The sequence below is a fragment of the Myiozetetes cayanensis genome, unplaced genomic scaffold (genome assembly GCF_022539395.1).
Source record: "Myiozetetes cayanensis isolate MyiCay16 unplaced genomic scaffold, myiCay2020 scf86, whole genome shotgun sequence".
NCBI lineage: Eukaryota > Metazoa > Chordata > Aves > Passeriformes > Tyrannidae > Myiozetetes > Myiozetetes cayanensis.
In genome coordinates, this window is record NW_026088141.1 from 126,280 (window position 1) to 152,474 (window position 26,195).

General features: G+C 39.0%; 1 protein-coding gene across 7 annotated transcripts in view; it reads right to left on the reverse strand.

The window, feature by feature from the left end:
* The window catches only part of LOC126652440 (uncharacterized protein C18orf25-like), a 53,767-nt gene extending 35,304 nt beyond the window's left edge, over nt 1-18,463 (reverse strand). For all 7 annotated transcript variants that reach the window (XR_007631973.1, XR_007631974.1, XM_050339177.1 and 4 more), the window contains exon 1: nt 17,652-18,463. Coding sequence is in view for 5 of the 7 variants with exons in the window: in XM_050339177.1 (XP_050195134.1) it covers nt 17,652-18,369 (718 nt within the window). In the remaining 2 variants the exon portion in view is untranslated. The remainder of the gene's footprint in view (nt 1-17,651) is intronic.
* Between the last annotated feature and the right edge of the window lie 7,732 nt (nt 18,464-26,195).

Consider the following 26,195-nt stretch of genomic DNA (forward strand, 5'->3'; position numbering starts at 1 on the left):
AGTCTAAACTATATTGGATTTATTTTTATATAACAAAAGGGAATACTGAGACATTTTAAAATAATAAGAGTTAAGAATTCCCTCAATTACACTTGACACAAATTTAAGAGAGAACTCCATTTACTTCAAGATTACACAAAACATGGAATGTACTTTAATACGTATATAAATGTTAAGATCAGATGATCATTATAGTAATTGAAATATTTTGTGTGCCAAAAACTAGAAGATTCATCTCAAGTGACTACCCAAAATATTTTACAGTAGACACATAAGTAACTTTGATCCAAACAGAAAGGCTTCATATACAAGACTACAGGCTGACAGCCTTCTTGTTTATATAAGCAATACAACCCTGCTATTATTTAAAACATGACCCAGAGCTGCCGTTTCATAAAGTATGCACAGTTCAAATGGCATAAACTAGTTGAACCCTAAACCAATTCCCATGGGGGGATGGGGGGCAGGAGATCTGTGCTTTTTAAAATGTTGTTTATCAACATGAAACACTTCATTACTATGTAAATTTATTCGAGGTTACAGTAGTTACATTTCAAAATTTACAGGGTTAGACAAAGAATACATTGTAAATACAATTAAAAAAATAGTGTAACAACATTCTAAAATCATAAAATGAACTTTATCAGTGAATCCACTTTCTTCACATTTTTCTTCATTTCACACAGTAAAGTTTTTGTGTTTGTTTTTATAACCATAATAAAATAATAAAATCAAAACAACATTATCAAATGAGTATCTGTTGTCAGACTAGATAATTTTTAATATATCACATCAAAAGAGATCTCAAAAATTCAAGTCTTGTTGATCAACATTCACTCTTTTGGGTTTTTTGATGACTAGATGGAAAATATCTTGGATTTGTTTTACCAAATTATATATAAAGACATAATAGTCTTTTTCATTGTGTGTTAAGCAAAGGCACATGGAACATGGCTGTGCATTGAAAATATCGGGGAGTGGCTTCTATATCTTATTATAGGATTTATTTTCCCTGATGCCACCTAATGATTCATTAATTATGGAAGCAGATATATTAGACAGATCCCTTCCCCAGTTTTACTTGCAAAAGTGTATCAGAAGGCTTTTGGAAACCGTCACACCCTACACTTTTACATAGCCATGACAGTTAAAAAAAATTCCCTGTGTAAATACAACTTAACATTAGGCAAAGGCAGCAAACACACACCCCATAAACACCCCTCCAGAAGACATCACATTTTTTGCAAGTACAAACTGCAACTTCCTATGGAAGGACTGATACAGCCTTGATGCAAAACTTTTGATGGTCCAGACTAATCAGTCTGTGAAATTTAACAGAACACTTGAGATTGCTTCTAACTTAATAAGCCTATTTTCCACGTGCCTTCATTTTGCTGATCTAACACTATGTGACTAATAAAATTTGTGAGAAAGACTGGTTTCTAGCCTCATGTTTTGCAAGGTACTGTCCATCTCTGTCAATGAGCCCAAATATTGTAGCTTCTACAGTACAAATTACACAGTGCATAATAACTGCCAAATATAATCCTGTTTCATTGAAGTTAAGATTGGTCCTCCAGTCAACTCTAGCAGCTCAGATAAAATGACCTAATTATCCTGCAAAAACACTAAAAGACACTATGAACTTTAAAAAAATAGAGATCTATATTTCTGCCTGAATTATTCTAATCATATTGGTAAAAATAACACTGAAGTGCAGTATATCTGAAAGATTTAAGATTTTTTCTTTTCCCCCTGCTCAGTTATTTTTTGCAATAGAAAAACCGAATAACATTTCATTGTCTTTACTTCAATTTTTTTCCTAAATAAAACTTGAAAATTCAGATGTTTGAAGCAAAACCCAAATCCTTAGACAAAGTGGTGTGTGAAGGGTGGAGCTTCCTAAAGACCTTTCTTGCCAAACCCCACTTGAGGGAGGGAAGCAGCACAAATGCCTGGGAAAGAACCTGTAGCCAAGCCTGCAAAACCATTGCACACTAAAGCCCCTGGACTTTCAAGGACTCCTAAAAAAGGTCAATTTTTAGGAGAAAATACTTTGAATTTTTATTTACTGAACTGTCAGTTTGACATTTAGGGACATTTAAATTGAGCCTTTATACAAAGACTTCTTTCTTCTGCACAGGAAACTGTGTTTCACCTGCCGCTTAGTCCTAATTCCACATTCCATTACTCCTATGCTGAAACAGCTGTCACATTGAAAACATGTAATTCAGTATTAAAAATTACAATATAGGAACAGGTTTCCCGAGGAAGTTGTAGATGCCCCATCTCTGGAAGTGTTCATGGCCAGGTTGGATAAGGCTTGGAGCAACCTGTTTTAGTGGAAGGTGTCCCTGCCCATGGCAAAGAGGTTGGACCTAGATAATCTTTAAGGTTCCTTCCAACCCAAACCATTCTATGAATCTATGACCTGTATGAATAGGCCATTTGGGTTTAAACTGGCACCATCTTCCTGGAATTACACCAGTTTACACCAGGTGATCTGACTCAATGCATTTACTCTTTGAAACCATAAATAAAATTCTTTAAAAAAATAGAATGTTTCTTTACTCTGAAGTATAAAACCTTGGGAAATTAGAGAAACTCTAAGTTATCATGTGTGATTCTCCACATCTGTGCAAAATTTGGTAGTTTTCAAGTAATTTCTTGAGATGTGAACATAAACATACACTCAAAATGTAACTCTGTGTTGGAAAGTAGAAGTTTCCTTCCGATAATCTTAAAATAGTCTTAAGTCAGACTGATTTCATGAAAATACAGAATGGATGAAATTAAAATTTAAATTAAATTTCAGTTGAAGAAATTTTAACTCCCAAAAAATTCATAGTCAAAGCCCTTAAAATATAAGAACTTTTAATGGAAATCATGACAAACTTATATGCCTACATTTAATATAACAAAACAAATTCCAGGAGAAAAAACATAATCTAAAATTATGTATTGTGAATCTGTTTTCTCAAAGACATGACAAACACTTATTTAAAATACAGACTCATCACTAATATTGGTATCTGAAGGTTGGTTTCTTCAGGGCTCTAAATGTCTCAAATTCACAATACAAAACAAGAAGAGAGATGCTCCTGTTTAATGGCACAGCCTACCAAATCCTTCATCAGGTAGATTATACTACACCTGAACAACTACAGAAAGGTTTGTAGAAGAAGAAACATACATCTTCACATGGAAAATAAGCTCGTGGACCAGATATTCAACTGCATAAATCAACACACACTTTTCATTTCAAAGGAGCTGATTTATGACAGCTGAACCCTGGCTCCAGTTTTGAGGCAAGTGAAAAGAGTGACCAAAGAAAATAATATTTACCATTTACAACCATTGGTCTTGCATAGGTGTTCTTAACACCAGGTAGGTTTTATGGGGAAATTATCTAATATGAATTATTCCCTCAGTCTTCTGGGTGCCTTAGGATAATTTTATCCTAGAAAGAGCACAGCTTTAAAGTCTGTATGCTCAAGTGCTGTCATCCTCTGCTTGTTCTTTCACATTCACCTCTGCTTGCGTTGAAAATAACAACAGAAATAGATAAAAATAAAAGGTTTTAATTTTTGACTGTAATAACCAAAACCAATTTTTTATCTATTAACACACTGAATTATTTCAATATTTTTCGTCTTTTTTTTAAAAGACTACCTGACTGAGACATTGAAGATTGGCAGAAATTTCACTGGCTACATTCCTAACAAAGTTATTATCCCTTTATGAGATCTGTACTTAAGGTGGAGAAACAGGGAGTGATCAGCAAGACTTGCTCACCCTTTAATAGTCCTATATTGCCAGTGTGTAATTCCAATGGAGAGTGGAGGTTGACAGTAGACTATTGTGGCCTGAATCAAGTTACACCACCACTGAGTGCTGCTGTGCCAGACATGCTAGAATTTCAGTATGAACTGGAGTCCAAGGCAGCAAAGTGCTGCCACCATTGACATTGCTAATGCATTTTCCCACATTCCTTTAGCAGCAGAGTGCAGGCCACAGTTTGCCTTTACCTGGAGGGGCATCCAGTACACTTGGAACTGACTGCCCCAGGGGTGGAAACATAGACCCATTATTTGCCATGGACTGATCCAGACTGTACTGAAAAAGGGTGAAGCTCCAGAACACTCGCAATACATTGATGACATCATTGTGTGGGACAACACAGCAGAGGAAGTTTTTGAGAAAGGGGAGAAGATAATCCAAATCCTCCTGAAGGCCAGTTTTGCCATAAAGCAAAGTAAGGTCAAGGGACCTGCCCCCCCTCCCCTTTGCCTCCCCTCTCCCCCAGGTCCCCCCACCCTTCAGCCTCCTTTGGTGCCTCTGGTTCTGGGTGAAACATGTGGAAGAAAAGCCTCTGTGCCCTAGTTTTACCTGGCTGTCGCTACCACTTTTAAGTCTTCAATTAGGAAATTTGTGTTAATGCCTGACCACATATGTATGTGTGTGTGTGGGGGGGGTGGTGGTAAAAATCCAGGATGCAGTCTTTATTAGGTGAGAATGGCATATGAATGGCATTTGCTCGTTTCTGTTACTTTTCAAGATATCATAACTTCCCTGCTGAAAAAAAAAATCTTAACCTAGTCAAAAATTTTCTTCAGAGGTCTTTCTGTGAGGCAGTATTTGATGGTGAGCTGTGTGAGCCTGTCTTGCAGACTGGTACTATGTACAACAGTGTTCCTAATTTTAGCTATTGCTAAAATTATACCTGAACAGTTTCCTGACCCAATTTATGTTGCTGTTTTTTTCCTTTCTTTAAATTCTTATCACATTCTTCCTGACATAGCCTGTATCCTTCTGCATCTACAGCAGCAGACCTCTGCTCTCAGTAGATATCCCTGACCGCAGATATTTAACTTCTGAAAGCTGACTCAGGCAGTTTGCTTTAGGTTCCCTGTATAAGGAAGAAACACGCACCTAAGGAGTTCAATTTGCTTCTCAAGTGTCTCTTTAGGGTGAAAAGAGTGATGTTTTGGAGATGACAGTTTCCATCTATTGAAATGTAGAACTGAGACAACTCTATCTCACTATTTAGACAACTGAAGTTAGCGGAGATGACCTAGAGAATTGGAGCTCCATACATGCAGAAGGCTGCCTTCACTGATATCCTGGTGCATTCTTGTATATTATTAAAAATATTTGTAGCATTGGAAGTTGTTGAGTCACCATTCCTGGAGGTATTTAAAAGACATGTATATGTGTCACTTAGGGACATGGTTTACTGGTGGATTTGGCAGTGCTGTGTTAAGCGTTCGATTCAATGATCTTCGAGGTCTTTTCCAACTTAAACAATTCTGTGATTCTGTAATTCAGTTTTTAGGGGTAACATGGCAAGATGGATGTCATCAGATTCCAATGAATGTGGTCAACAAAATATCAGCTATGTCCCCAACAACCAGCAAGAAGGAAACATTGGCTTTCCGAGGTGCTGTGGGATTTTGGAGGATGCATATTCCAGATAACAGTCAGAGTGTAAGCCTTCTCTATCATGTGGCCTAGAAGAAGAAAGATTTCAAATAGGGTCCTGAACAACAAGCCTCTGAACAAATTAAACAGGAGATTGTTCATTCAGTAGCCCTTGGGCCAGTCAGGACAGGATGTGAAAAATGTGCTCTACACTGCAGCCAGGAAGAATGGTCCTTCCTGGACCCTCTGGCAAAAAGTACCCAGGGAGACTGGAGGATGACCCCTGAGGTTCTGGCATCAGGGATACAAAGGATCTGAGGCCTGTTACACCTCAACTGAAAAAGAGATCCTGGCAGCTTATAAAGGGGTTTGAGTTGCTTCAGAAGTGATTGGCACCTAAGTACAGCTCCTCCTGGCACCCCGACTGCCACTGCTGGGCTGGATGTTCAAAGGGAAAAGTCCGTTCCACACATCATGCCACTGATGCTATGTAGAGGAAGTGGGTAGCACTGATCACACAATGAGCTCCATTAGGAAACCCCAATCGACCAAGGAACTTGGAAGTCATCACAAACTGTCCTGAAGGCAAAAATTTCAGATGATCATCAAAAGAGGAGAAGAAGGTGACGTGCTGAGGAGGCCCTACCATATAATTAGTTACCAGAAAATGAAAATTAACACGCTGTCTTTGCTGACGGTTCCTGCCATTTTGTAGGGATACATCGAAAATGGAAAGCTGCTGTATGGAGCCCTATATGGTGAGTCACAGAAGCTACTGAAGGACAAGGTGGATCAAGTCGGGGCAGAGCTGAAAGCCATCCAGCTGGCTGTAGATATCACTGAATGAGAGAAATAGCCAGCACTATACACTTACTTGTGGATGGTAGCAAATGCTCTGTGGGGGTAGCTAGACCAGTGAAAAAAGACCAATTGGCAGCACAGAGGTAAACCCATCTGGGCTGAGAACTTGGCTGTAAAAGTACATCCTGTAGATGCACATTTACCCAAGAGTCAGGCTATTGAACATCACAACAATGGACAGGTGGATTGAACTGCCAAGATTGAAGTGTCTCAGGTGGATCCGGACTTGCAACATAAGGGTGAATTATTTCTGGCTCTGTGAGCCCATGATGCCTCAGGTCATCAGGGAAGAGATGCAACATACAGATGGGCTCATGATCAAGGGGTAGACTTAACCATGGACACTAATAAATAATAATGGCCAGTCTTCACGAGTGAAGATCCGGGGAAGGTCTTTACACCTTCCAGCCTGCGCATTGGATTTTTTAGGTGAGACACAGTGTGCGCGGAACTGAGCCCACCCTTTAATCCTAAGGTTCATCTGCCGGGGCCAAGCGAGCTTGGACGGTGGCAGCGAGGTCCTTAGGATGTAGGTGGGTTGCCTTTAAGGGCTAACGAGCCCCACCTGCCCGGGAGTGGCCCTGACCGGGAATCGAACCCGGGTCTCGGCGGTGATAGCGCCGCGCCTTTACCACTAGACCACCAGGGGCTCCACCATGGACACTAGGTTATCCATAACTGTAAAACATACTAAGTTTTCTTGCTTTAAAGAAAAAAACTCCTGTTTTGAATTTTTTCCTTTAGCACTGTGAAAGAAAGGTGTTGAGCAAGGTAAGGGGGAAGGGATGGACAGAGCGAAGCCACATGCACACAAAGGACTGGTTAAGTAGCCACACATTAGAGATTAATTGCTTCGGAAAACTGTGGGGGAGGTGGGTTTTCTTTTTGGCTTGGGGAGGGGACTTTACCTTCTGCTCAGATCTCAGGAGCAGTGTGCGGGAGCAAGCTTCCAGTTTTCGCCTCTGACTCCCTCATGTCCTTTTTTGCCTATGGCCTGAGTGCCCCTCAGAGCTGCCAAGGACCAAGGGAGCTCCGGTTCATTCTCCAGTGAGAGAGTCCCTGCAGGGCAGCACCCCACCTCTGCTGTCATGGAGTCTGCCAGCATCTTGTGAGATTTTCCCTTTCTTCCTGTGTATCCCTGCTTTCTGTTGGACGGACTGGCATCCCTGTACCTTGCTAGCTGCCGCTTTCGTGGCTGATGGGTGGGGGCCCACCTTGGGGTCTTCAACCAGCCAGCACAGCTGAGATCTGCCATTTGCCATGTGGGGTTCATCTACAGCGTGCGCCCCCTGCCGACCACTAGAGAGCAACTGCAGCCTCTGCTCCTCCAGAGATCCAACATGACCCTTCTGGTCATGGTTAGAATTGCGCCAAAAGGCAAAAAGTACTTAAATGGTTTTGGTGGGAATTTGGGTGTAGGATTGTTGTTTGTTTTTTGTTCTTTTGTTGTGTTACTTATACACATATATTCTTTAATAAAGGGCTGTTATTTTTTCTTTCTCCACATTTCCTTCCCTGAAGCCCCTTAAGTTTGGATTTACAATTGCTTAGAGGGAGGAGCTTGGTCTTCCTCATAACATGCCCTCCTTAGCAAACACGTCTGTCTCATTAAACTGAGAAACATGCACTGCAATCAAGCAGGGAAGTGGGTAAAGCCTCTGGGGTATGGTGGACAATGGTTGAAATATAAATATGGGAAGGACTGGTAGATTCATTACACTGAATGACACTGCCACTGTATGCCATAACTACTATGGACAATGACTATGGACAGCTCCAGATACACTAGTCATTAGCTCCTGATGCATCTTGCAACCAGCTGACAGCACACCAGCCCTCCTGCCCTGGAAGACATCTTGGACAGATAGAACCCACAGTCATGGACTAAATGAACTCAACAGAAATCTTGGGGGGATGGCCCTTGACTGTGGTAATGATACATGTGCTTGTGTGTGTATATATATATATATGTATATAGTTGGAAGGTGCAGGATTTGGGCATGACAGAGATTGTATAGAATAAGGGGTGGATAATGTCCTAGTCCTGTCCAGGAAAGGGTTAATTTTTGAAGTAGCCAGGAGGGGGCATGGCTAGGGACCCAGAGGTTATTCCATACCACCTCACATCATTTTCCTGTAACTGAGCAGAGGAGGGTAGGGGGGAAGGGGTCCCTTCTGGGTTGGGATAGCAGGGCAGCAGTTGGGTATTGTCAGCTGGGTTTGGTGGTAGAGTGGTGAGCATGTGAATTGCTCACCTCTCTTGTACACATTTGTTATTAATATTGTTGCTGTTACTGTTCATTTTCTTATCTCATTGCTGTTTCCAGTATATTGTTCTTATCTCAACCCACGATCTTTACCTTTTGTGCCTCCAGTTCTCCTCTCCAGCCCAATGCAGGGGAGGGGGAAGTGAACAAACAGCGTGGGTTTGAGTGGTTTCAGTGGGAACCCTAAATTGGAGGATACCATTCCTAAACCACGACAGTGACTCTTACACATTAAAAGAAACCAGTCACTGCAAAAAAGCTGCTTCTGCATGCATGGGAAGACTTGTAAAGTTGTCATGCTTTAAAATATGCTGCTCTTATCATCATCATAAAGGTATTTATATATATAAAAATCTTTGAACACAGAGGATCTGATTTTTTTTTTTATATACATGTACCAGCAAATAATCTTTCCTGAAGGATCCTAAATTTTAAACAGATAAGGACAAGTTTACTAAATTGCAATCAAGCATAGAATAACTCGTTTAACTTTTACCTGAAATGCACACAATTTCAGACTAGGGAGTTTTTTAACAAGTTCATATCGAAATCTTTGTATCAAAATTATGCATCAAGGTAATCTGTAAAGAACTTAATCCAGTACTTAAAAATTATCTCCTGCAAAGTCTTTCAAACAGTTACTTTAAAAATAACACAGCTCTCTAACCTCATTTTTTTAAATGAAGGCATCACATACTTAAAATAAAAATAAGTCTAGGCCAAGAATAATGTAAAAACACTGATGTTAGTATTATAATAATAACAAAAAGCGTTTCTTGAGTTCCTATTACAAGTTTGATCCAAACCCCCATATAAATTGATGGAAAAACTCCCACTGACTTCAGGGTGATTAAAAAAACCCCATAAGACCTACAGAAGATACAGTGGATATTTCCAATGAAAAGAAAAAAAGAATTACACTAAAATAATTAGGAAAAAAAGTGTCTGTGGTTTAAAAAACAAAATAGGAGACCTTTAGCATTCTCTTTACTTAAACTATGTCTATGCAGACTTTCAAATTCCATTACTAGAACTTTGAGTTAATTTACATTAGAAACTTTTAGCAAGTTCTATCTGATGATAAATGTACATTTTTGGTAGCTACAGAGAAGTTACTTGACATAGAGAAAGGCCTAAATGGAGAGGTGACAAAAAATCCCTGTGTGTGGTGATAATAGTAAAAATTAAATAGAGATTTCTAATATATAGTTTAAATTAATCCTACTTTAAACATCACAGTTTCAAGCCTGCCTATTCAGGATAACTATTAGTATAAAAAGATCCACACAAAGCAAGGTTTTGTATTATTTAAATGAAACTAATGTTCTGGCATTCCCCGTCACAAGTAAATAATTATTTCAGCAGCATTCAAACATCTTACTGTCTGACCCAGAACAGCAATCTTCAGACCACTGCAGTTTACTTATCTGACTGTCAAGCCTCCCTCTAAATTCCTGTGCCAAGGCTCAATCCAACCACCGATGGCTGTTTATCTTAGGACTGACAAGACTATTTTTATTCTAGCATGAAGGATGCAGTTTGATCATATATACAGAAGGAAGTAGCAATACTTTGTGCACAGGTCATGCATGCGCACGCAGTTGGGTGTGATTCATCTCACCTAACTTCAGCCAAAAGTTATCTTTTCTAAACTGTTGATAAGGAAGGTTTAGACACTAATGCAAGACTGCCAGAAGGTATCCTCTGTAGGTGCTTATCTATTCTCATTGACTCAGAGGGAGATCCAGGGATCAGCAAACTAGACACAAGAGATAACTTCCACCCAAACCAAACACATATATATGTATTCACATGCCTATTTGTGCACACAATATAAGACAGTCGCTTCCATAAATATGTCATGTGCAACACAGTAGTGACATTAATAAAAACTCTGGACAGAAAATGAACCACTAAATGGGAAACAAAAGCAAAAATCAGTTGTGCATATTTGCTATATATAGCTAAATCTTTAGGTAAGCTTATACATTACTTCTGCCTAAAAATTAATAAGAAAACACTAATGTGTGACATGTTCAAGCTGTAAAACTTGGGAGTAAACAGATAGTTAAAGAAATGTTATGGGTCTCTATCTAGTCTGGTTCTCAAGGGTACTTATATAAATGTTTTAACATGCAAAAAGAGCATCTGGATGAATACTCAATGCTCCTACTGTAGCAAACATAGCACTACTGATTTTGGGGTATTTAAACAAGGATTTTAAGTTATATTTTCTCAAGTTTGGTGATGAAAACTTAGGGTGGTTCCCCCCAACATATCTTTAAAATCTTTAAAAGTGTTTATATGTGTGTGCTGACACATGCATGTGAGTATACTGTGGGGTTTTTTAAACTACATGCATATTCCCTATAAATTAAAAAACCACAAACAATTACCATGGTAATAAAACCCAAAAGAAAAAACAAAAACATACAAAGAGAAAAACAAACCTTGTTTTTAGCATAATCCAAAGTAGCATCAAGATTGCAAAGATGATTTTTTTTTTTTTTTAAGTTTATGATTGATTCAGATCAGGCTCTGCAATATTCCCATTCTCTGGAAAGATAGGTGGAAAACTGTTATTAAAAGTCACTGGAAACTCTAGTGTAGCATTGACATTTTGATAGCCCATGTAAAAATTGAACAACTGCTGTGGAGGTACTTGGCTATCAGACATCTGTATGAAAGCCCTTGACTGTGTGGTAGGGGGAATTCTTTGGCCAACTAGTTGAATTTTAGGTTCCCTGGGCTCCAGTTGTTGCTTGCTTTCTTCGTCCGTGTCAAGATGGGTTAGTTTTTCTATCCACATGCGGAACTTCTCCTCTGTCTGCCTCTGCATCTCGGCAAAGCAGTTCATGGCCTCTTCCAGGACATTGCCTATGCAGTTCCTATCCCACACGGTGTCCCTGTCAAGCAATCCCAGAATTTCCCTGGTCGCTCCTCCAGATCCCCCAGCAGGACTGAAGCCAGCTTTAAAGACATTGAGGCCATTTGATCATTACGTAAGAACATAATATTGTTTATTAACTCAGGAAAACTTTTCTAATACTATCCCTTGGACATGACAAGGGGGGAGGAATTACCAAATATCAGCCAACAGTATTACTGTAAAAAAATTTTACACTCACTGAGCTTATAATAGAAATTTTGGCTTCAAAATTATTTTTATTCTAGAATTCTCAGACAATTCTGTCAAAGGTCTTTTTTTATAAATATACCAAATTAGTCCAATTCCCTTGTAATTTCTGGTTTTAATTCAACTGAAGGTTTCAAAAAACATTTTACAATAACGTTTAGTTCTGTTAGGCTGCAATCCAAAATACTAACGCTTAACTGATAAACCTGAATAATTATGCATATTTTACTTACATACTTGAACCCTTTTATAACAGACTGTTAAAACACAGACAAGAGATAACAGAGATAAAGGCTGATATAGTGACTGCAGTATCCAAAGTAGCCAAGCCCAAGCTCTTGGTCTAACTTTTAAAAACACAATGAACACCAATGAAGAGAATAAACAATACAAACATACAAGCACGAAAAGATATGTCAATGCTATGCTAATACATGAGGTTAAAGTAACCTCTGTTAGGTCTGATGGACACAGTTCCATCACAGGGTTAATGCACATGACATGTTGGACTGATCAACCTCACACCAGCCCTTCCTTGCACAAGCTACCACCTGTGCAGCGTTTCTAGCATTAATCCTAGGCAAGGTAGAAAACAGGGCATAGTTGGAAGGAAATTGTTCTCCTTCCTTCTATCCATCAAAAAGATGATTAAAATGACTGGCTTTGGGATTATCAGAAAGAACTTTAGCAGCAAGAAGAAGCAGCATTACCTTACTCTACATATCAATAACAAAAGGCCATGGTGTCTATATTTTTTTGTTTAGAGTTCACTCAGGAATCATCTAGGAAGCAATAAAACCCAAAAAAACCAGAGGATTTGTACCTGTTTGAGGAATAATAAAGAACATGTGCATGCCATCCAAACACACAAATGTTACCTAAGGTAATCCGAAGCAAGACAAGCATCACATTAAACTACACAAAGCAGCTACAGAACCTGACAATTTAATATGTAAATATGAAACTTGTGGGATCCTCTAGCATGATCAAAGTTGACAAAATTGTTTTGTAAACTGAGGAAACTAGGTATTGAAGTGTATATTACCCTGCAATGCTATCTTTAAAAGGCATAATTCATAGTATATCTACAATTTACAGTAGCAGTAAATCAATGTTTCAAATGCTTCCCTTACAGTTCTTATAACAAGCCTTATTCAATCTTTTCTTTATTGGTGCCTTTCAGGGTAAAAAAAAAAAAATCCAGCCTAAACCCACATTTTTATTATACTAAAAATGTTAGCATTTATCTAACTGGTTTCTTTGCTATCTGTAAACTTACGATTCCATAGTTCTTTGAAATTATGCCAAGGTTAAAGGTGAAGAAATTTGCAATCACAAAAGGGGTCAGAAGCCAAGATTCATATCTTATTTTCAAAACAATACCTCCTACAAAAAGCACTTCAGAAATGCCCCAACGCTGTCTCTTTATGTAATCTATTAAGTATCATCTAAATAATAACCAAATTTAAATTTCTTTAATTTAGGAAGTCTGACAACATAACAATTTAAGAAGATATGCTGCATCTTCATTCTAACTAGCAATGGTATATTCCCCCACAACGTTATGCTTACTGACATTTCCAAATGAGTATCTTACTGAAAATCCTGTTTAACAGAGTTTTTCCCCTGTTATTATATTGGCATCATTCTGAGATATTTGAACCAAATTCATCCCTTTGTATTGGGTGTGGCTGAGATGGAGTTCATTTCCCCATAGCAACCCTAACAGTGTTGTGCTTTGCATTGGTAGCTAGAAATGGGTTGCTAACACACCAGTGTTTTGGCTACTGCTGAGCAGCGCTGGCAAAGCATCAGCACTGTTTCTCAACATTCACCCTCCCATCATTAGGCTGGGGGTGGGCAAGATCCTGGAAGGGGACACAACCAGGCCAGTTGACCCAAACTAACCAAAGGGATATTCCATACCATATGATGTCAGCTCAGATATAAAAACTAAGGAAAGGAGGAGGAAGAGGGGGCATTTGTTATTTACGTTGTTTGCCTTCTGGAGCAACTGCTACACGTGCTGAAGCCCTGCTTCCTGGGAAGTGGCTAAACATAGCTTACTGATGGGAAGTAGAGAATAAACCTTTTTTTTCTCTTTGCTTGTGTGCATGCAAACTTTTGCTTTAGTAAACTGCCTTATCTTTATGAGTTGTTTTCCATCTTATTCTCTCTCCCCTGTCCACTTGGGAAGGGGAGTGGTAGAGCGGCTTGGTGGGCACCTGCTGTCCAGCCAAGGTCAACCCACCACACCCTTGCAAGATGTTTTTTCCAAGGTCTATGCACAGTTCTTAGGAGGAAATAACCTTGCTGAGAGTCCCTCGCACATACTGTACTCCCCCCTTTGGATTTCTGCATATTAAAAACCATTATTTTTTTCCTTTTTTTTAACAAAGTGAGATGCAACATCTTTTCAACATTAAAACTCAAACTTTTCAACAGATTCTTCTGGAAGCCTAAAACATGAGTCACCCTTATTTCAATTCAGATTTTTCTGAGTTGTAGAAAGCACAATAATGGTGAAATGCCAATATTTTTCCACTATATTTCAATTTTTAAAAACCTGTTCTTTCTTCCAAAAACAGTGTTTATACAGAAAGAAATATTGATTCTCAGACTTGTTATCATGCCAATTTCATTCAGAGTTAATTTGCATGGTCAAATTTGAAATTGTTTAAAGGAAAAACTCACCAACAGTAGATCTAGCAGAACCTATTACAGGGCTCAAAGATCAGCCTCTTAGTCCATGAATGCTATCTAGTCTTTAAGAATGGCAAAACCTTAAATGCCAACAGAGAGGTTCAGTCATTAAAAGATAAGAAATTGCTCTTCATCTGCAGTAACTCAAAAATCCTGGCATTCTCTTGAATTAAGGAGCACAGGATTATGACTGCTCAGGTCATTGAGGAGATTCTCAGTAGCACCCATTAAGTTTAGATTGAACCTGTATTTTCAGGTATAAATTAACACCACAGAAAGCATTCAGAATAACATAACTTATATTGTGCTTAGCTCCAATGGAGCTCACAATACTTGTATCCAAGTATCACCAGTAAGATCTCAACTCCCTAATCTTTCTTGAGAAGAAAAGCAAGCCTGACAGTATTTTAATGCACATGACATTTGAGTTCAGCAGAGAGAACTGACTCTCTGTTGCACAACTGATCTGTTTGTAACTTCATGGCATTATTATGTATTCACTGAACATTTTCTTTACCAATTTAGCTAAACATATTTCAGAGCCAGTGATGTGGATGGTTAAAAAATAACAACAAAACCCTGCATTATTTAAATGGCAGACTACTGTATTCTTAAATGTGGCACTTCAATTTTCAGACCGCACACAAGCAAACTGTTGACTGTTATACTACATGCATTGATAGAAGGTTAAGAGCCAGAGTATGTATAACCTTCATACGTGAAGGCCACATTAACTGTCGCTAAAAATTTTAGAGCATCTCTATTGGCAAAGCTATTTTTCAGACTGGTTGAAAATCAGTCCCAATAATAAGTAATGTTGAGACAGTAACCAACGCTACAGCTGAAGTGTCCAAATACAATAAGACTAAGGGGAACACAGGCTACCTGTAAGACTCTTCTGCATCAATACATACAGACTTTTTCAAAAGTAAAGGCAAAAGTTTTTTCATGCTTATGTCCTGATACTCAAGTTGAAGCATCAAATTAAACCTCTTAGCTTTTGACTGTGTGCAGAGGACATTCATGCAATGAATTTCCAGTAATGTTTTTTGATACCTTGTAATAATTTCTAACTACATGTTCATTCCCTAAATTTTGAGGATATTCACAATGTAATGTCAAGTGCACTAAAATGGCTTTCTAGTAAAAAAAAGAATTTGAGTACTTTACCAGTTCCAAGAAGAAGGATTGCAGATGGCATGTGAACTTACCACTGCAACAGAGAGCTGGGAGCCCTACTCAGACTCATAGCTCCACTGCATCTGTTAAGACCACAACATTTCATTAACCCACAAGTAGCATAGCTAACCTTGTCCTTATCTCTATAGAGAATGTTTTTCTCTTGGAAACCGTTTCCCACAAACCAAAGTTGTTTCTATTTAAAGGAAAACCGCAATGTGGCAGGTACACATTGCACCTAATTGCAGCAAAAGGACAGCTCAAACATTTTAATGTCATAAATCGAATTTAGCATCAAGCAGATGATACATGCTATGAAATAAGAATAAATGTCATTGTTCCTCAGCATGGTTTATGCACTCCCACATCTTGCATCACAGGCAAAATTGGGCCTTAGTGTAATCATCACTAAATAATCAAGTTCTTCTGTGCACTACAATAGGACCTCTTCACTGCAAGCATCTCATGGTTAAGACCAAGAGCTCAAATATAAAAGAGCCTAGTGACACAAAGTACCCTAAAGTGGTTTCAGGCCTCTGCAATGGAAGTCAGAAATCTAAGCAGATCTGAAAATACCATGTGGTGCCTTTCTGGGTCACAAGATCCTTTTATGACATAAAAAAAGAATATAACCTGGGGGATTTATTGTGTGTTTGGGAGGGTTTGGGAGGTGGGGAGAAACCTATCCCAAAACTCAATGAAATAGTCTTTGACAGGCTTTAAATTAATCTTTAATTTCCCAGCAAAGTGTAAATATAGTAAATAAAAAGGCACAAAACTATGAAAGTTAGAAGTCTGACTAACTACTAAATTGGTAAAATACTTTTAGAACTCTGTTAAAGGTTTACTACACAATAATAAAAGAGACTATGCTTTTCACAGACTTTCTAATAATAAACATTTGCACTTTGTGCAACCTGCTTCCTAGCAATATGTGGGAAAAATGCCAGTTCTCATGGTGACAGAATCATTCACCATAATCAAGTCAGTTAAAACAGTTACTTGTAAAATTCATCTAGTAAACATTAGTTCGGCAACTTAAGACTAATTACTGCAGTTTTCCTTTCAATGTTCTTGCCCTACGGAAGCTGATATTTATCTCCAAAAAAACCCAAACTTCTAACACAAGAGGCAAAAAGGCATGTAATCCAGTAAAAATTTGCAAGCCAAAAAGTTTATTTTTATGTGATTTTATTTTTGATTGCCATATAATGATATGATGATGGTTCTATGGTATAATATGCTGCAATAATTCTTCACACAAAACTTGTCCACAGCACTTGGGCTAATAAAATAACAAAGACTCAGTAGACAAAAATCTTGAAGAATTAATCTTTCTTTTGCTAATAAAATGATGAGAAGGCCCCTATAATTTGCTGCCTCCTATCTTAAAACAGATGTGTCAGAAAATTAAAAATATAGAAATTATAGATCCTTGTGACATAGCAAAAAGGTAACAGCTTTGTCTAAGATGTTGAAAATGTAGGTGTGGATATAGCTTGGGTACTTGTGTAAACAAATTCATATTTATATCTTAAAATATGTAACCAGCTGCAATCTGCAAAAACTTACAATAAGGCTAAGCAGGTTTGTCATGCACTGAAACATAGAGCTGAAAGCACAGCATAAGTGCAATAATGAACAGGGCCTTACTGTAACACAGGCAAGAGGTATGCCATGTTATTTCTAACACAGCTGCAAAGCTGTGGTCTTAAGATATTAAAGCAAAGCTGGCCATTTATCTTAAGAATGTATTTATTAGATTATCACCATCTAATGGGATTTGACAGCACTGATAGTATCTCACATAGGTTTACAATGAAAAAGTTCTGAAAATTCCAGGATTCAAAGCTAGTCCTTCCTCCAATTTACCATTTTTATGCTTTGTTGGTGTGCAAAAGTGAATTGAAACCTCAGAACAGATTTTAAAATTTACCCATGTCTTGTTAATACACTGCAGTCTTCAAATTTACACAGAGCTGCAGTTCTCCTGTTTTTTCTCAAGTGTCACTCATCTAATTTAGCATGACAGCTGAGAAACAATGTCAGATGTGTTACAGTTCAATTTAAAAAACATCCTCTACCTGGTATCTCTGCAGTGATTGTCTTGCTGCTCCTTGAAACTTCATCATCATCTGATGAACCCGTGCTTGAGTCACACGTCAGGTCACTATCGCTGGTACTGCTGTCCTGCAGCAGGTTGTACTTCTTGCGAGTAGCTGCCTCCCGTTTCTGTCTCAAGAGCCGGATTCTTTCTTTGTGCTTTTGGCTTCGATGACCCTTTGCTTTGGTAATTCGACCATTCTGTTTATCACTAGACTGTCTGTTTTTCTTGGCAGCCATTGTTGAAGTTTCACTTTCAGACCTGGATCTCCTGGATTTCCTCCCAACTGCAGCACCAGACACTGCAGAAAGGTGTCCCCCTACAGCAGTTTGAGCTTGACAAGGTTCATTCTCTTCTGTGGAAGACAATGTATCAGAGTCAGCCAAATGCCCACTGGAAGAAGGGGAAAGCATGCAATGATTAGAAGAGTCACTGTCATAAACTCGACCACCCGTTGGCTTATCACTCTCTGTAGATGCCAGCTGAGACTCTGAAGAGTCTCGCCTCAGTTCCATAAGTAAGCAAGGCATTGAAGAGAGCACCACAGAGTCTGCTGCAATGTGCACATTGTCTTTCTGAGTTTGTGTCCCAAGTTCTATAGATCCACATTCATGAGGAGCAGTCTCTTGCTTTTCAGAAGTCTTTGGTGGAAGTTCTGAATCAACAAGTTCTGCTTTTCCCACTGCCTCCATCTTCATTTCAAAACACCAAGGTCCTCCTGGTCTCAAAGCATGGAGCACATGGTCTGGAAGACTGGGTGAACTAGATATGGTCTTCAGCAATACAGCAGCCTGCACAAGAACAGAAGAGTAAGAATAATTTACCCAAATAACTCAGTCCTGCTCTTCACAGTATTACCTAAACAACTCATTGCTTTCAGTTACAGACAGTATGGTTCATAGAATCCTAGAATGCTTTGGGATGGAAGGGACCTTAAAGGTCATCTTGTTCCAAGCCCCCTTCCATGGGCAGGGACACCTTCCACTAGACCAGGTTGCTCAAAGCACCATCCAACCTAACCTTGAACACTGCCAGGGATGGGACATGAGCAACTTCCTTGGGCAACCCGTTCCAGCGCCTCACCACTCTCACAGGGAAGAATTTCTTCCTAATATCTAATCTAAACCTGCCCTCTGTCAGTTTGAAGCCATTCCCCCTTTTCCTATCCTTCCATGCCCTTGTGAAAAGTCCCTCTCCAGCTCTCTTGTAGTCCCTTTAGGTGCTGGAGGGTGCTCTAAGGTCTCCCCAGGGCCTTCTCTTCTCCAGGCTGAACAGCTCCAGCTCTCTCAACCTGTCTTCATAGGAGAGTACAGTACCGGGTTTTATTCATTTTATTTTTTCTAGTGAAGTCATTGTGTTACACCAAACTATTATTCCTTTTACACATTCATTAAAGATGGTACTGGAGTCACATTAAATTTAATTATTATAGTGAGGTGAATCAAAACAGATCAGAAAATAAAAATATTTCTAAAGTCTTACTTTATAAAATTTAATATATTATAAGCAACATATGCTGAACTTCTTTACCTAGAACTTTAAATTTATTTTAATGCAGAATTTTAGTCCTTATGAACAACAACAGCCTGAAATTCCTAGACTTGGTAGTCATCCACCTGGACAGACCACAACATAGTTCAGTTTCCATATGTATGAGAAATATACTTTTGATGAACAGGACCTCAACCTTATAAATTATATTACAAAGTTTTAATGGCAATTTGCAAAACTTACAGTATAATCGTGACATAGGGGAAATATTGTCACTTTTAGCCCAGAGAGCAAAGAACAGAGATTGACAAGAAGCTGAAGGGCAGCCAAAGTGAACTAGACACTCTTTTTTTCACAAATGTCCTACTGAAACAGAGCAGGGCCCTGAAGGAGTTAACTCAGAATGTAAGCTCTGGGTAAAGAACTAAAGGAACCGAAATTCAAGGCTAGTGGAAGATAACACCTGGCCAAAGAATGCTAACACACTAACACAAAGAACATAAAGTAAGAACACAGGGAAATAAAGAACACCAAAAATGCTCACACACATACCTAAATAGACATAAGGAAGGGTTCCTTATGGAATAAGTGGCAAAATAGGGGCATGAATCCAAAATCTTACAAAATTCACCATCAGGAAGACAGTCAACTAAGAAAGTTGAAAAGTTCAAAGCAAGGAAGACTTCTGGAATGGGACCCCTGAGGATGAAGAAACAGGAACGACCCCCGAAACAGCACCCCAAAAGGACAACTCCGCCCAGACTCCACCCAGGCTCCGCCTGCTATGAATATGATAATGAAATGTTGCAATAATATGAATATGCATGTAAAAAAATTATGTAATATCTCACAAAACTGTATAAATACCTGACTTTACACTGATAACTTTGGGCTAGTTTTGTCCAGTGCGAGTTGGCTAGCCCCCAACATTGCCTAAAATAAATACCTTTTGCTGCTTAAAGACTCAAAACTGTCTCTGAGCAGTTTTCAATGTGCCTTTTCGGGCATCACTACTTGGAAATATCATCTACATTGCAGCTCCCAAAGGGACTATAAGAATATCTGTACTTGCCTTTCCATCTCTCTGGCCTATCAGCCAGGAAAAATGTCTCATCTACACATTACCACTTTGCTAACAGTCTAATTATGTTTTTATAAGATTTTTTTATTATTAAGTAGGAACTTCAACTACTCAAACTATGCTGGTTTGATCCCTCATAGAGCAATCAATTTTCAGTGAGATGGCAGCACAGGGACTAGTAATTTCACAACACTTTATCTGGTCAACATTGACGTGTTTCTGTGTGTGTGGAAAAAATACTTGCTCTTGTGAGGTTTGTACTCTTCAGGTCCCTTGAACTGCTATTTAGAGATCAATAATTCGAGTACTAGTATGTATATAAAATAGAACTTTACCTTTATCTCAGTGGAAAAAAGTCTACTGTGAAAAACAGACTTTGATGCAAGGAACAACACAGTTTGGAGGAAAATATCTATACCAAGAAAAGCCTTATCTCAAAGAAAGAAAAAAATTTACTTATTAGTTCTACTTGAGACATTTATAAATCATAGAGAGGAAGAGAGTGTTGCCTAAATGGCTGTGGGGAAAAAAAGACTCCAAGTCAAATTAGGTAGGAGATAAGATAAGGATACAAAGGCTTTAATGACCCCTCAGGCTTTCTGGAATACCCCAACCCGAGCTCCCAGAACACAGATGTCCACAGTTTTTATAATGATTTTCACCCAATCCCCGTCCGGCCACCACCCAGGTTCTGCCCCCTCCACGCCTCTTGGGAATTGGGTCTGGGGGTGTTTTGGGACCCCCTCTTCTTCATCTTCCTCAGAGCACGTAATGTCCTTGGAGGCCTTCCAGAATTCTAGGCCTGAAGGTTGTTGAGTCTATGGCTATATCTTCTTCCGTAGGGTTAAGATGTTCCCTATAATTCTACCTTGAAAAAGAGACAAAACAGGCCAGTGGAATTTAGGGGAATTGATATGGGAATGGGTAACAGGGGTTTGAGCTGGTGTGTTAAAGGGTAAAGGGATAATATGTTACTATTCTAAAATCTACATTTACTACATAACTACTTCTAAGATCTACAAAAATTAAAACAAAAAAATCAAAACATCAAAACTCCAAGGTATCAAGAGTATACTGAAAAATTCACATTCCTTTCTTGCCACTCACTTTTCTAGTAACATACTAGAAAAGGTAATCTCAAGGTGATGATAAAGACCAGTTTTTTACTTAAATGAGAACACAGCACTGAAAAATAAGTTGTGATGTTTACAGACACAGACAGATACTTAATTAGACATTTCTTAGAAATGTCATTCTGCTTTTACTGATGCATTGATACTGTACTGATTTGAAAAGGTAATTCTGTAAAAACTTCTGTGCTAGAATTTTTAAAAAGAAATTATTTTATTTTCCAGCCACACATAGAACACACCAGTATGCAGAAGCCATTTAACATCTAACTGTACCACTGTCTGGGAAATATTTTTAAATAGTGGACTCATTTGTGAAACCATATGATTTCTACACTATAAAACCTGCACTTCCGCTGAAAAAATCCAGAAGGATTTTGAAGGTCAGATTAGCAGAGACAGCCCAGCCTCTCTCACTGCCACCAACAGGGATGGGCTTTATTCCCCTAGTCTTTTACCACCCTAATTGTGAGTGCACAGTCATGTTCCCTCCTTTGCACCAGAACCGGTTCATTCTTTCATGGGTAGATTCATTTCAATAAGCCAACAGAAAACAAAATGAGAAAATAAATGAAATTTTCTGCAAGAGCTGGCAGGAAGGAGGGAAGGGAAAGATTGATAAAAAACCCTACCTGTTGTTTGATCTCATCACACCTTAAACTCACAGGTTCTGACTAGACACAGGAGAGAGTACTGAGTGTTTTTTTCACAGCACTGTTTGCTCTGAGACTTCTGAAGATAAAAATCATTACAAAACAAAAAAATAAATTCAGAAGTGTTAGTAGCTTCCTAAAGTACAACTATCATGTAATATATACTACTGCCCAAAGTTATATAGAAGATAGCATACATGCCCTTCAATAATTCAATAATTGGCCACTCATACATACTTTATAATATTTCTGTTTGATTTACTCTCAATAAACACTCTTATTTATAATTGTATATCCTCCAATGTCAAAAGGAAATTAGTTTGATCCAAACAAATTATAAAGCCTGTGTTATAGGTTTGAAAAGAGATGTTGGAATTTTTTCCCAATATCAGTTACTGGGCAGTGTGCACTTACAGTGAAAGCCCCTCTTTTCCCCCCCTGCATCCCTTTTTCCAGGGTGGGGGGAGGCAGGAAGGGGGAAGGAGGGGGGTTGCGCTCACAGGGGCATGGGAGTGGGGGAAGCTTCTCTATAAAACTGGTCAGCGCCACACCTCAGAGCATTTTGTTTGTGGGCCTTCCTGCCCTGTTGCCTGACAGAATGGGCAGCCACCCTTGGTTTCTCCTGTTCGGTCACCCTCTCCTTTTCCCCAAGGAGAAGCTTTTCTCCCCGCCTGATACTGCCATCAGGGAGGGACCTGGAGAGCCCCTTGCCGACCGTCTGTGAGTGAGGTATTTTGTCCCAGGCCACGGTGCTGCATTGTCACGAGTATCTTCCTGCAGCGACTATCTGACCGAGGACCATGCCATAGCCCTGGGACCAGCAGGAAAAAACCCTTCATTGTTGACCGTGGAGCCACCATTGCTCATGTGGTTGTGAGCAGTTGTTGACCCTCTGGGAAAAGCCCACTCTCAGCCCCCTGATTGTCACAGTGGCCCCCACCTGGGGAAGTAGGACTTTGTTTTTGAAAGTTTTAGCTGCAGCACTGTTGCTTATTTGGGTTTGTTATATATATATATGTTAATAAAGAGCTGTTATTTTCCTTTTCCACACCTTTCATGTGAAGCCTCTTAATTCCAAAGTTATAATAACTTGGCGGGAGGGGTTTGTTTCCTTTTCCTTTGTTTTTTCCTAACCCACCCTCCTTAGCAAACATTTCTGTCTTGCTAAACTAAGATAGTCTGTGTTAAAGGAGAAGCCACTGCCTGAGCATTCTCACACCATTAAAGGAGTCACACACACACCACCCAAGATTTTAACTGCTGGGACCAGAGTCCCTTCACAATGGGCAGCTCCAGTGAGCCTGTGGGAAATAAATGAGACGGTTTTATTACAAGCAGGGTTTCCATAGTATTGAGAAGCCTTTTTGTGATCAGGAAGGGGGTGTCCTACAATTGCCTATGGCTGCAGCTCTGTTGCAGACTTAATTTGTTATAGTTACTAATAGTTATAATCCTGTTACCGTTATAGTTACTGTGTGAAGGCGAATCGGGAAGCCTGTAAGACAATGAGACCAGACAGGGCTCATTCCCAAGGGACCATGCAGCCGGGACAGAGAAACAATCTGATAAGTTGGATAAGACAACCAATGGACTGGCGAAGGAAGGTGTGAGCCAGCCCTGAGAGACCCAATCGAGTTCAAGAAGACGGTTGTATCACCTTTTAAGGAAATAAATGAGCAAAGTTCACCATGGGAGGAACGAGAGAGTGGTTATGTAAATCAAGAAACCTTAAAAAGGCTCGTCCCTCCCATTTTGAGGTGTGCTCAGACTTGGTCACAAGGCCAGTGCACCCAGCGCACTGAAATTAAAGTTCTTTGTTTCACTTTATTTGGTCGTCTTCAAAAGTTTAATTAGAGATATTTCTCACAAGTTGACAGGGGCCCCCTTTTGACTCCTCACTCCCACTCTCACACGCACACTCACACTCTCACATGCACACTCACTCTTGGGCATGCTTCCTCCTTCTTCAGGCTCAACCCTAGGCTTCCCATAGCAGAGTATCAGATGTCAGATTTATAAAAAATAATTTAAGAGTGGTACAGCAGCAGGTCATCTTTAGCTGGGTGCCTCGGGAGGGGGACCCAGAACAAAGAAATCCCCAGGGCAATCATACCCTTATGACTTGTACCTGCCCCTCATGTGCTCTTCATGTACCTCTTGGTCCAATACTAATTTTTGGTCTGAGATCTTCTAACACCTTATTGGGTTCTTTGTCTGTGTCTGTGCAGGCAGGCCATTAACTGTTCAAATCTTATGGAGTTGCAGTTTCTGCTGACTGTTGTAGTCTCCTGATCTTCTGGTGCACCTGTTCACTGGTAGAGCATGAGAAACTAAAAAAGCTCTAGACTAAGGGTAAACATTACTTATCAATAAATAAAACATCAGTGTGTTATCAATATTCTCATACTTGTGATGGTTTTGATTTAGGCCTTCCTGGTGACCAGATTGTAACTAAGGAAGTGGCTAAGTATCCAGTATTCCATACGATTTTTACGTAAACCAGAGTATAAATAAGTTGGAGATTAGAGACCTCTCTCTCTTCCCTTTCAGTGAGGTTCGGGAGCAGTGAGTCCTTGCGTTGGTCTTGCTTATCTAAAGCTGAGGCCTGCAGCGACCGCTGACCTGCCACGTGGGGGGTTCGGAGAGTGCTGGCTATGTTTGCCAATCCAGCTTTTCTAAGGGAAGTGGTGAGATCTGTTTTGTTAGTTATTAGTATAGTTCTTGAGTTTGATTGGATATACCTGTTTGATGTCCCTTTTGTTCCCTTTTGTCCCTTTTTTCCCCTTTCCCTATCCCTTCGGGGGGTGGATCCCCTTTTACTGTGTATATAGCATCTTAACTGTATATAACTGTAATTTACGTAAATATATATATATATTTATATAAGCAGCTTGACTTTGGGTTCTTTAATTTTTTTATATTGTTTTTTTTCCTTTGCCCTAAGGGAAGAAGGGAGGGGGAAAGGGGGTTGCTGTCGTGACTTTTGGGCATTTGGCAGGGAGCCAGGTCCAAACTATCACAATACTAAAGATAAAACACAGCACTGTACCAGTTATTAGGAAAATTACTAAGAAAATTAACTTAATTTCAGCCAAAAACATCTCTAGGTATAAGTTCACAGCTTGCGGCCTAAGGCTTCAGCAAATCCAGCTACTCATACTAAACAAGTAAAGTTAAGCAAACAACATGCTAAATCACACAGTATTATAACTCTATGTAACTCATTCTACTGAAAACCTACTCATTGAAACTAAACAGCTAATATCTCTCAACAGCCTGAAATACTTAATAAAAACCATTGCTCCCTAACCTTAATTGTACATTGTCATTTTAGGTGTTATTGAACTGAATAATGATAAAGAATGCCTAGCTTGTATGATGTAAACCAGCTTTTTTTCAGAAGCTGTGGATATGACAGACTCTTACTTCAGAAGCACTAAGTTTTTCATAGCAGCTTGCTGCTAAAAGTCACTTTATTACTAACACATTTCTTCCTAATCAGAGTCCAACAGACCACTTCTTTTCCTTGCTTACGACTGTATCACCTTCTTATGCCAGTTCTAGCAACTGTTTAAATGAAAAAAAAATTTAGCAGAACATTTTTCTTTTAATGCCCTTAGTGCTGAAAGAAAACAGTTTGAACAACCTACCTCCTCACACCACTAGCCACTCATTCACAAGCTGTAATTTTAAAAAAAAACTCAAAAAGTATATCTACATTATTGCAGAAAAAAACATAATATACATTCTTTAAGCTTTTGTGACTACATGATGATAAGTTAAAGAAAAGTTAAACTGCACTGCTGCATATAAGACTATATAGGCTCATACTTACATAATTATTTCCATCACCAGTGGATTACATTATACATTTACCCAACACAATAGAATAATAGAGATTTGAGAGACATAATGACAAATGCTAAAAAAAAACCAAAAAATGAGGCTAATAAGATTATGTAAAACAGCTGACTATTTTTAAAAATGTAAACACATAGGCAAACTCATCAACAACTCTGAATCAAACACTTGTGTCTAAGGATGGTGGGTTGGGAAAGGACAGAAGCAGCACACAATCTGGGTACTGAAGAATTCATTGTAACGTACAAGTCCACTTCATAGAATCTTCTCGAATTGCCTTCCTTTCCATTAAAAGCCAACACATGTAA